Source organism: Mugil cephalus, chromosome 15 (genome assembly GCF_022458985.1).
Source record: "Mugil cephalus isolate CIBA_MC_2020 chromosome 15, CIBA_Mcephalus_1.1, whole genome shotgun sequence".
NCBI classification, from domain to species: Eukaryota; Metazoa; Chordata; class Actinopteri; order Mugiliformes; family Mugilidae; genus Mugil; species Mugil cephalus.
The window spans coordinates 20913849-20926685 of record NC_061784.1 but is presented as its reverse complement, the minus strand read 5'-3'; the positions used below and the strand labels follow the sequence as shown (position 1 = coordinate 20926685).

General features: G+C 37.9%; 1 protein-coding gene across 1 annotated transcript in view; it reads right to left on the bottom strand.

The window, feature by feature from the left end:
- The window catches only part of fstl4 (follistatin-like 4), a 232505-nt gene that overhangs the window by 26095 nt on the left and 193573 nt on the right, over positions 1-12837 (bottom strand). Inside the window, exon 8 of the mRNA XM_047607542.1 lies at positions 4498-4618. Coding sequence (XP_047463498.1) covers positions 4498-4618 — 121 coding nt within the window. The remainder of the gene's footprint in view (positions 1-4497; positions 4619-12837) is intronic.

The following is a 12837-nucleotide window of genomic DNA, read 5'->3' as shown; positions in this document are numbered from 1 at the left end:
TAAATGTCTTGATATTGATTTTGAAATAGAAATAAAAAGTCGTGTTTGGGGCCAATCGTGAACGACTTCCACACTTCCACCATCACTTTTTCTGTACAAGTGCAATAAATTAGAAATGGATCATTTGGATTAATATTGTTTTTTTGACTCAATTCGTGCAATGAATTATCACTGTCATCTGATGTTCATATACACAATGAGTATTTTAAGCTGCATTTCAAATTTCTCAGTGAACTATGTAGAATATTGTAATATCATAATATCATAATGTATCGTATCGTGACTCAAGTATCGTGATATGTATCGTATCGTGAAGTCCTTACCAATACTCACACTCACATTTTTTACGTATTTTTTTCAATTTCCCCCCAAATTTAAAGTCCTTTAAATACACATTAACGTGATTCCAACATGTTTTATTAAAGGGATAAATGGAAGCAGAAGACGTTATCTTTCAGTCAGCACTAGCGTTGTGGTTCACTGTCCATCAAATTTTTCAATGTCATTGTCAATTACATACACACACCAACCAGTTCGATATGTTGATGTTTACGACATATAGTACATAGCCACCGTACTGTTGCACATGAAATAAATGAAATGAAAATGAATATCTGAACCTTTATATTATTTGAATAGCTTAATAGTGAATGCAAAATGATAATGGTAATGTAAATTTATAAACAGCACTAGGCCATGTTTAGTATAGAACACGTATAGTAGGTAGGGGGTCCCTACTTAATCTTGTCATCAGTTTGGGGAGCTGAAAAACCATCTCCATTTCCATTAAGGAACAATAGATCAACCCAAGAGCTACTAATTATTCTGCTCTTACTCCAGAAACTTTGTTTTTGTATTTACACGCATTGCAAATACAAACACACACACAAACACAGATGAACCTTGTACGTCCACCTATGCTGAAAAATCTCTGTAATGCAGCAAGTGCTCCTCTCTCCTGTGTTGTGTTTATTTATTTCACATGCAACAGCACTGATATCACGCTCTAGGGTGCTATAACACCCCACGCTAGAATACTACACTGTGAGCGCGTTTACTCCACCGACACCGACACGGAAGCTGCAGCCTCCTCTCATCACGACAAAGAAAGAACGTTATTGCTTTAATGGCGCAACGGGATGCAAAAGCGGCCCACTTAGCGTAATGTGGCACTTGGCTCCTTTCCATTTCACCTTATCTCACCTCGTCCCACCTCGTCAACACAAACACGCATCTCTATCTCCTTCACGTCGCTCCTTTCTCCCTCTGCGTCTTCAGTTTCCGAGCTCTAAAAATGCAGCTGTGCTTCTTTTCAATTAGCATCTCAGACGGACGAAACAATCACCCGCATTGTGACTCGTTAATTGAAGTGAATCAAAAATGTCTCTCGCTGATTTGTGATGTTGAAAGAGGGGGCTGGTGTAAAATCTTTCCCTCTATTGATATTTTTTTTCCTATTTTTTTGGAGCGATGCCTACCAACAACTCTAAAGTAAATGGTAGTAAAATTAATGCTCTAATGTGGATGATTAATACCAGCAACGCAGCGCTGAGTCCCTGCTGATGCGTGAACGTGTTTTAGCCTAAGTAGCTTTTATCTGCTGCGTATAACATGCTGCATGCACTCACAGTTTCCTTTTTAGCCTGATGTAATGATGCGGTTGTTTCATGGTACGAGAGGAACTTTGATGCAATGCTCTCACTGCAGTGTTGTTCGCAGCTTACGGGGAGGCTCTTATCTTATCCCGGAAAGTAATCCTTTTGATTAGCAACTCCTCAGACAAAAAGGAAACTTTCCCCCGTAATTACATTATAAAAGAAGATGTACGTGATGTGGAGAGACCGCGTTATAATGAATGGATGAGTGCTGAACTGATTGGTGCATGGACAAAATTAATCAGCGGGTGTTTTTAGAAATTAATTAAACACTTCTGCTTTTCGAGTAAAAAAATAAAAAATAAATAGAGAATGGTAAAGGTTTGATGTTTTTCTTTCTCATAAATGTTAATAACCTGAAGGGTTTGATTGTTGTGGAGACAAAACGGAACAAATTATTCAAGGAAATAATGGATTAATCAATAGTTAAAAGCAGCTGTTAGATAAAACAAATTATTTAAAAGAAATGCACCACCCATCACTGCTTGTGACAAATTAATTACAAACCAACATTGTGAATATTCACTTGCAACCAGATTAAATTTGTGGCCCTAAAAGTTACAACTAGACAGTGGCTCATTGCACCACATGACACGGACCACATGGTCCGTTACCATTGATTATCATTGGGGTTTTAGTTGTTCACCTTTGTTTCGTATTGAGTCGTTTGTCTGCAGGACTCATTGCAGCTGAAGCTATTCTTCTGTGTCTCTGTCTGTATTTTTGTCTGGTCAATGTCTGTGTGCTGCATAATGGATCTGGGATCCATAATACACGCCTCTCTGATCTAAACATCTAATGTGGCTTCAGCCATTTGTATAATACTATATATAGGCATGTACTTGTGCTTTGAAGGAGACATTTCAGTTTTGCCTTAAATGCCTCTGAAACTGTTCTTTAAATTAAAGTTAATCCAATTATCACAGATGACTATCACTGACCTGTTTTCACAAGACACATAAGACATAAGTTCAGCAGAACACCACACTGCAGAATAGGGACGTAACGATTACCGGTTTCATGATAAACCGTGTCATTAAAACCGTGTCTGATTACCACATGATCACTCTCCTGGAAGGCGCAGGTAACACTTCTAATTTCATGAGCCATCTTCATCAACACCACCATGCAAGATGTGAGAATTTATGTCCTGGTTTGTCTGTCAAACTTTCCTATAGTTCGTCAATAAAGGAAACTGAAGTTACTGAAGTTTTACATTAACGTTTCTCCTGTAAAAATACATGTTATTGACACGACACGTGCAGCAGCAGAGCAACATGTGTTTCTGTTTTGTTTTGTTCTGCCACTTAATTATGAATGTTTTTTTTTTTCAAAATTTCAGACATTATTCTTACATCATTGTTTCTCCTTCTCTTTTTAAAACATGAGTCGTACATTATCAGTACAGAAAAAAAACAGGAGACAGAACTTTTTATCACCAATTTGGTGATAAAAGTCCTTGGGGATCGTTATATCAAAGACAATTTCCATAATGGCCACAATGACCATAAATTTGATACATTTCAGTATTCTCATAACAAGAAGACTTTGAACAAAAATGAAACTGAACATACAAAATTACACAGTAACAACAGTTTAACCACTCTTCTATGGTGGGAGGATCTGGTTTTAAGCACCTTCTGGAGATAGACTTTTTTTTTTTTATCTCTAAAGTCCCATCGGTCAAAAGTAATAATCCCTAAATACAAAGTGTCAAATCTATGAGGGATGTTTACCCCAAAAACAACTTCCAGATGATAGTGTATTTCTCTCCAGAATACAGTTAAGACTGGACATTCCCAAAAGATATGAAAGTGGTTTCCACAAACTCTCCAGGAACCCTTGTTTGGTGTGAGTGTTGCAAGGGTGTAATGAAAAATCTTGACAAATTTTTCCAACTACATTCTCGCCGTGTATTTGAGCGCGTTGTCCGCCACTGTAATTTACATAATCTTTTCCACTCATCTGCAGACAGTGAGAGGCCGATTATGAATGTTTGGTCTGTTTCTGCTCCACTCCCAACATGAATGTCAATATTCGAATATGCTTCGAATGGGGATCCTTAAAATATACAATGAACAAACAGAAAGTCCCACACAGATCCGGTAAAATTTTGAGCAGAAAAAGTTCTGTGTTAGCAACAAATCGTTAAAGTAAAGTAAAGTAAAGTAAAGGAGTAAAGTAACAGGAGTAAAGTTAATAATAATAATAATAGTAATAAATTTGCTTTTCCATTATTTACAGAGTGAGTGCACAGCAGGTAAACCCAGCAATGCTATGGCTGCTACATCCTCGAGTTCATTGTGTTCGTTTTTTAATTTGTTTTATTAGAATAAAATTTGATTAAATGATTTCAGTGTGTGTATAAGTATTTTTTGAACATTTTGAGCACAGAAGAGTATTAAGGCCACCCATGAGAAAAAGAATTAGAGGAGGTAGATTTTTGAGAAAAAAGTTGAAATTTCATGAAAAAAAGTTAGATTTTTTTAGGTAGATTTTTTTCTTGAGAAAAAAGTTGAAATTTCAAGAAAAAAAGTTAAATTTTTTTAGGTAGATTTTTTTTCTTGAGAAAAAAGTTGAAATTTCAAGAAAAAAGTTAGATTTTTTTAGGTAGATTTTTAGGTAGAGTTTTTTTCTTGAGAAAAGGTTGAAATTTCAAGAAAAAAGTTTAAAAAAAATCTACGTCCTCTATTTTTTTTTCTCATGGGTGATAATTTTTCATCACAGTAATCGCGATATGAAATTTTCATACCGTTACATCTCTACTGCAGAACAAACAAATCTAAAATGTTTTTTTTTTTTTTCCCACCACTGTAAGTAAAAAAAATGAGCCACTACTGACCATTCACCTGCAGCACATGTGTCTGATAGAGGTCTTCATATCCGTAGGCATGGCAACTGTAGTTCCCCATGTGGATGGTTGTCACCTTGGTGATGTAGAGGGAACCGTCGTCCCCAAAGTCCTGTAACACGGGCAAGAGATGGAAGAGGGAAATAAAGTTAGGGAAAGGAAACTCGGTAAAAGACCCCGTACAAGAAGGGAGCAGGGAAGACGGGGGGAAAGAGGAACAGGAGGTACGGGAAGGAGGGAATAGTGGTGAAGGATGGGATGCAGAAGACATCCGCAGGGAGCGAGGTTGGGAAAAATGAAGGTGGCTCGGTCAGAAAACACGGGGACGCTTAAGAGGAGGCGCACAACAGCGGGGAGTGATGGGAAAAGACATGAGAGCAAAAGAGTGATGTGAAAAGGAAGAGGGACCATGAATCAACGGTTTCCCTGTTGAGCTGAAGCAGGCGTTGGGGAATTTGATCCTCCTCTCTCCCCTCATCACGCTGCCTCAGCCTGATAAATGGCAAGGGTTAAAAATATAAAGCCCATTAGGTTGATGAATGGAGCTGGTTGTTGTTGGTGCAGCATGCGGCAGTCACCAGGGGGTTCCAGCCACAGCTTAGGGCGGATTAAGGCATTAAATAGTTTGCTGTCCCACCAAGTGGCGGAGCAGATGTCCTGACGAAGCTCTGTCTCGACACGGAGACCGCGGACGGCGGGATTCATTTCTACTCTTTACATAAATCTATAAATTCATGCCACTTGACAAGAGTTTGATTTGTGAAAAAAACAAAACAAAAAACAAAATGTGTCTTGACTAGATGAGGGAGCTTAGCTTAGTTCATAACATCGATGAGGACACTTAAAGCCAAAGTATTGACTGTAATACATCTTGAAGACTGAGCCAAGCCTGACCTCATGTTGTTCATAAACACTGATTATCTATCGATGTATAAATACAGCCAAATTCTCCATGACGTCACCAACAGGATTCCCCGAAGAGCATCCACGCTAACGCCCGACTGCTTCAAAAATGGACAAAGAGGTGGAGGTTCAGTGGAGCTCTGGCACCCAACCATCAAATAGCCTCTTTCTTATGCATAACCTAAGCCAAAATACAACTTAAACACTTTGCATTCACTTGTCAAGAACGGGAAAAACATCCAAATCCACGTTCTCTGCCAGGCTGTAAACAGGTTTATTTCTGCTGTAAATTTGGGCCTTTTTTTTTTCCATGCAGGTCTGAGGGATGGACCTGCTTTTGGTTCATTCAAGTAACGGCAGTTTTGACACTTAAATTTAACTTGGAACCAAACTGCACCAAACCAAACCAAACCAGAAGGAGGATTTGAATGGGGTTAATTTCACCGTGTGCTAATCAGATGTTTTCATTTCACCGATGATGATGATGATGAGGCTTTAATCATGTGAGTGCACTCGACGTGTTGACTCATCTTCTTGACTGTAATGCAACAAGGCGACTTCCATGTAGCTTTTATAAAAAAAATATATTATATTAAGATTGATTAAAATAATTATCTTTATCTGGTCAAGCTAACATTTCTGTATTTTGACTAAATTTGACTAATATAATGTGGACATTTTTAAGAGCAAACTAAAGACAGAAGAAACTGACTTCTGACTTCTAACTGAATTTTACTTATTTTTTTTATTATTTTTACATTTTATTCTGGTTATTAATTTATTTTTATTTGGTTATTTTATTGATTTTTCATATTTTATCTTTTTAGTGTGGCTTATTTTTAGTGTTTTTTATTTTTTGTTCTTAGCTCCTCAGTGTTTTTAAATTTTCATGTGCTCTATAAATAAGGTTTGATTGTTTGACACCACAACCTTCCCGTTCAGATTTCAGTGTCTGAATGTCAAGTTAATTTTATTTTCTATAAAGTGCCAGATTACAACATGAGTTGTTTAAGGTTAGAACCAGTCTACACTCTGTTCTTTTATCAAAAATACTAAATAGGCTCATGTTACTTATCTAATCTACACAATGGCACGTCATTACTGTCTCTTCATGACTGTGCATTCATCCCGATTGCGTGCAAACACAGACATTGTTGAGTTGTTATATTGAATGTTGTCATCTGTCCATCTACATCACAACCCCCACCTCCTCCGTCTAAACCCCAGCCTCTGAAAGTAAACCGTAAACCTCGGGTAAACACTGGATCGTGTCTGGTAGGTGCTGTTATTACTGAAAACATGAATATAAATGGGAGATTCCTGCTTCCAAAGTTCTCATTACATAAGGCTATTAATTGTTAATCTTTCAGTTTGTGCAATGTCCCCTATAATAAACCAGAAACTCCTGGGAGAAAATTACAGCCTTTTATTTTTTACTCAAGTAAAATCATGTGCTTTTTGCACCGGAAAGAGCAGTAGAAGAATTATACATGAATACAGCCAGTGGCCACGTTCAAATGAAAGAAACTTAAATCATTCATTGAAGTTTTGCTTTTCAGATGCAGAAACTAAATGAGAGTCTCCTTTGACCTGTTCTCAAACAGTAATCATCGATGCCTTTTCATGAAACACAGAAAGGCACTGATGCAGCAAACATCTGCCGGCATATACATAAGAGCCGCATTCATTATATGTTTACTGGCAATATACATGCAAATAAAAGTGGGTGCATTGTAAGAAATATACAAATATACAGTACTCATTTCCAAATTATTCATTTTCCAAGTGAATGATGTTGTGCCAGAGTGATCTAAAACGCTTTCAAAGGTCAACGCAGGTCTGAGCCGTCCTTACGTTTTGGAGTAAGTTGCTTAGTTTTGTGATTGAGAGAAAAGAAAACAAAGAGAAGGGAGTCGTGACACAGAGAGAGACAGGTGGAGAGCAGAAACAAGCAGCACTGATTGTAATGGACGCTCCGCTCTCAGGAGTTTGGAAGACTTCAATCACTCTTAAATGAATCCCGTTTCCATTCGACACAGTTCTGCCGTGAAAAACAAAACATTGCGCTGAAAGGGAATCTTAGCTTCTCTTGTTTCACTCTATCACAGATCTGACCTTAGTTGAGCTATGACGGCTTAAATATTGTTAGCCTAATAACGTAATTGCCTAAGTTATGTTTGAATGTTTTCAGAAAACAACAGTAAGTCAAAAACTGACTTAGGTAATAATGCTATTAAAATCTATCGTTCTTCGTGGTTCTTCTTCCCCTTATCGTCCTGATGTTTAGAGATAAATGTCATGATGTCTTATACACTATCTGTTGATCGGTGAACCTGCCTAAAGACACTGAAGTCGCTCCTCAATCAATAAGCATGTAAAGATTAAAAAGCGTTGGACCTAAAATAGAACCTTGAGGGACACCGCAATCCATTTTAAAGGTTCTCGATGAACGTTCTTCTAATGTAACATACAATTCTCTGTCGCTAAAAAAGGATTTAAACCAATTAAATCAATGCCAACCAGATTTTGAAGTCCGTCTAAAAGTATTGAGTGATCCACTGTGTTGACCAATGTAGATACTTTTCTCATATGAATACTGGACCTGAGGTCATTTAAAACGTTGACTAATGCCGTCTCAGTGCTATGGTTTGCCCCGAAATCCTGATTGGTATGGTTCATAAATATTGTGGTTGTTTATAAAAATCATTTAACTCATTAAAAACAAAATTTTGCGTGGGGTCTAAATTACTTCTCTTCAGAATGGGTTTAATCATGGCCGTCGTTGAAAGTGGTGGGAAAAAACACCCATCTGAAGAGAATAATTTACATTCTTTATTACGCAGGATGAGATGTTACAATCGCTTGTGCCAAGATTTCAGGCAAAACACATTTAGAAGCCCAGTCCAACTTAAAACTGACCAGCATGCTAACATGCTAGTTAGTCAGCTACTAACTAGCAACCAACAAGAAGACACCTGCTAACTAGCGTAGCCAACAGTAGTAGGCGACTTGTGGTTGTTTTGTTAAGTTAGCCCCACGACACCTCAGTAAGACTTAACAATGAGTTCCAGCATCCTGGAGTCACCCTCCTCCATGCTGCCACCACAAAACCACGTGACTTTCAACCACGTGGTTTCAACCTTAGTCTTTTTTTATTGCTATTCACCAGAATACACAGTTGTGTCTGTTGGGTGTCCAAGCTACCTTTCTCCACGGAAGGGAAGAGGTGGGATGAGGATACAAACCCTAGTTTAGGGCAGGGGAGGTACAATGTTACAATATTAAGAACGTCCTCATTTAAAAATCTGCAAATTGATTAAATAAAGAATGTGGGCATCTCAGCGTCAGCCAGGACAAACTCCTCTAGCGTTTCCTCACATATAAACAATGGTTCTACATTAATATTCTGTGGCTGATCTGATATCTGATCTGATATTCTGTGTTTTACTGCTGAAGTGGACTGCAAATTCCTCACAACTGGGGCTGGCTGACATTCTGATAGAAATTATTAAAATTATTATTAATTAGGCGATCAACTGTTGTCACCAGCTTTGAAAAGTCTGCCCGTCTTGTTTGTTTAACTGCCTTGTTGTAGATGGTTTGTTTTTCCCAGAATATTTGAAAATTGGCCACTATTAATTCGTTCTTCCTCCATCTTGTTTCTGCCACACGACAGTTTCTCTTTAGTGTTTTGGTTGCTTCGTTTCTCCAGGGAGGTCTTTTTCACTTTTAATGGGCCCACTGTGTCAAGAGCTGCTCTTAGTTTTCCTGTTAAAAACAAGCCACAATAAAATCACAGGAGGAAGGTTAAAATTCGGCCACTTCAGCAGTAAGATTGCGTTTCCTGATAGTTCGTCCTGGGAGATTTTGTAGCATAAAACTATTGACAGTAAAAAGAAATACACAGCAGTGATTAGAAATACAAATATAGATATAGGGTATGTCCTTTGTGATGCGTAGGTTGAGTGACATATAGGATAAAATTCATGCAGTTTAGTAAATTTATATTATATTAACCCCGGAAGTTACTTGACTGGATAAACAAAACTATTGCCCAACAAAATGTCCCCTATTATTTCTGGAACTAACATCAATTGTGTGCAACAAATAATCCACACACAAAGCTACAAGCAATGACGACACTAATTTAGTGATTTTTCTTTTAAAACTTTTATCTTTGATTTGACTGAAAGTCAAACGTAGCCGCAGGCTCGTCCCTCCCTCCTCCACTAAAATCACTGTGCTCTGCAGAAATTCATTATGCACGGTCAAGAGCCCCGAGGGACCTCTGGTGCCATCGCCTCCCCCACCAGTCTCCACCTTAACACTTGACATTGTTTATTGGCTCATCATCACAGCGGACCAACAAGGCCGCTCATTAACATGCAATTAGTGAATTGCGATCCGGTGGTGGATAAAGCAAGGTCCGGGGCCGCGCTGTCACCTGTGCAGATGTGTCTGAACAGGAGCATGACTGCATAGTTCATTAGGCAATGAGCTAATGTCGTAATGCTTCACGGGGGCTGCAAGACGCCCCTTGTTTCATCAGTTTGATTTCCTTCATTGAATCTTTTGTACTTTGTACTTTCTGTGCCATCCTGTACACCCTAAAAAAGTGTATTTGTGTAGTAGTTGAAGTTTTGCATGAGTCTCACTCAGTTTTCTGCTTTAGTCATGGAAGTGCACTTTTGTGGATTAGATCAATTTAAAATTACACTTTGTTCGATTAACCTGCTATTCTTATTCAAGTGTTTGAGTTAAGTTTCTTTAGGTTTCATTTTTGCGACAAGTATTTAAACGACAAGTGTAGCATATTTGCTAAATGAGTCTTCATACTTAATATGATCAGATATGATGCAAGATGTCTGTATTGTAATGTGTGTCACACAGTGAGTCTATATTTAATTAAACTGATTTTTTTTTCAAATAATAAAATGGAATTTTAAAATATGGATTGATTTATTCCATATTAGTGGTTGTTTTTGTTTTATATGTCCCTCCTTCCTTTCTTCCTTCCTTCTGTACTTCCTATTGTACTTCCTACTTTACTTCCTTACTTACTAAGTTTACTTCCTTACTTCCTTGTTTACTTCCTCACTTCCTCGTTTACTTGCTTACTTCCTCCTTTACTTCCTTATTTCCTCTTTTACTCTATCCTTTACTTCCTACTTTACTTTCTTACTTCCTCTTTTACTTCCTCCTTTACTTGCTTACTTTCTTTTTTACTTCCCTCTTGACTTCCTCCTTACTTCCAGGTTTACTTCCTTACGTCCTTGTTTACTTCCCCCTTTATTTCTTTGTTTACTTCCTTGTTTACTTCCTCCTTTACCTCTATGTTTACTTACAGGTTTACTTCCTTGTTCATTTACGGGTTTACTTCCTCACTTCCTTCTTTTCTTCCTCCTTTACTTCCTTGTTTACGTACTGTAGGTCCTTCATCCCTTCATCATACAACATCAGCCTGAGTTAACAGTAACTCACACCTGAGACTTGTCTTTGAGACCTCTTTTGTCCTTTTACAGATTCAGAACTACGTCACTGCCCAGTGTCCACATTTACTATCTTAGAAATGATTTTATATTCCAATTTATTTTTAGAATTTCTTCAATTCCCAGCTCACACTGTATATACTGACTGTCAGCGTGCTGTTATATCCTTATATATTTTGTACATTCCTTCAAATGTATTTTTATTGTTTTTTTTTCCCGCACTACTGTGTAAATAAATGTTGTCTTATGTCTTACTTTCCCTCTTCCTGTCTTTCCTCTTTAAGTTGCTGATTATCCGGATTTTAGAGTTTCTTAAAAAAGAAAAACAAAAAGCATAGGATTCTCAGCACATCTCCTGACAACTCTGCGAAAAACAACAACATTGTGCGCATAATTAGAACATGTTATAAGAAACTCCCCGAGTTAAATTTTACTACTTTTCACTCTAGCTGCGCCCGCTTGCAATATATATAGATTAATAAGACTCTTCAACATACTCACTTAGAGAACCCTTTCAAACCTTAATGTCCCAAGTGTGCGCACTGTTTGGAAAGTTTGATGGTTCCTCCGCATTTTGTGACTAAAATGCTTCACACATGATTAAGACAAATAAACAAGTGACTACTGCATAACTCTGTGTGATATGGATTGATTGGAAGGAGCCGCTCACGGCAACGGATTCTGAAAATAGAAATTTCGGTACACGCTTCACCCACTGCATTCACCTCATTTTCGGTAGCAGCGGGCAGCCAGCGAATCTTTAGACAGAAAACAAACAGAAAAGACACGGAATTTGATTTCCTCTTCACCGAGTGAGCACAAACGAAACACCAGCGGGAGATCATTTTCCCTTTTTTTGTCTTCCGATGTGTTAAATATGTAATTGCTTCCTCACAAATCAACCAGAATGGCTTGAATTCGTCCAAGCTGTGAGCCTCGCCAGGTTGCTGCTGAGCTTTTATTTCTCGCCCCTTTGTTGCATAAAGTCCTTAATTAATGGCGACATTAGTTTTCCCCAGTAATTATCACAGCCTTTTCATAAAACAAACTGATGCAGTAAACGTCTGCCGGCACACACTGACGACCTACATTCATTATGTGTTTGCCGAGTGCTAGTAATATATATATACGCAAATAAAAGTATGTGTTGTAATAAAAGAAATGTCAGCTACAGGTAAAGCAGCTATGCTAAGTGCCAATGTTTGTTGATGTTGTTCATTTCTGTTCCGCTCTCATGCAATCAAACGCTGCGACATGAAAACATTGGCACTCAAAAGACATTAGCAGTGATCTATTCCAAGATGTTTTTGTCACATGATAAGCTGTTGCGAGAAATTTCATCTGGCAGCGAAAGCTCATTTTTGAAAATTTTTGCAAATAAGCAGTTGTATTATCTCAAAGCCTTACAATATTGCTGTTAACACGGTGATAGAATACATGAAATCTCCACTTGGGAAACGAAAAGCCTCACGATTTTACAGAAGTGCTTATTCTTCCCTCAGCAGTGACTCTAACCAGATAAAAACGATGTGTCATTGGGGACCTTGGTGGAGAGATTGAAGACAATAAATGGGCAATATTTGTGGCTGTTAAGGGGTTAATTTACACAATATAACATTACACAGATACTATTACACAACATCTAGATCATAGGTCTTCAACGACCTTTAGGGGGTCCGTGGAGGTGCTGCAGGGGGGTCGCAAAATCTTTGGTTGATTAGACATTTTTCCATTTCTTTTTTTTATTATTATTTTTACCTACAGTTTTTACCAACAGTATCATGAATGTGTGCTTAGTAGATGGAGAGACGACAGGGAGGTGGGGTGAATTCTTTGGGACAGGTTTTGGGATTACTTAAAGGTGGATAATGACCCTCACTACGATTTATATATATATATGTTTGCTGTCTTATCTTGCACAGACAAGAGTCTGTCGCTA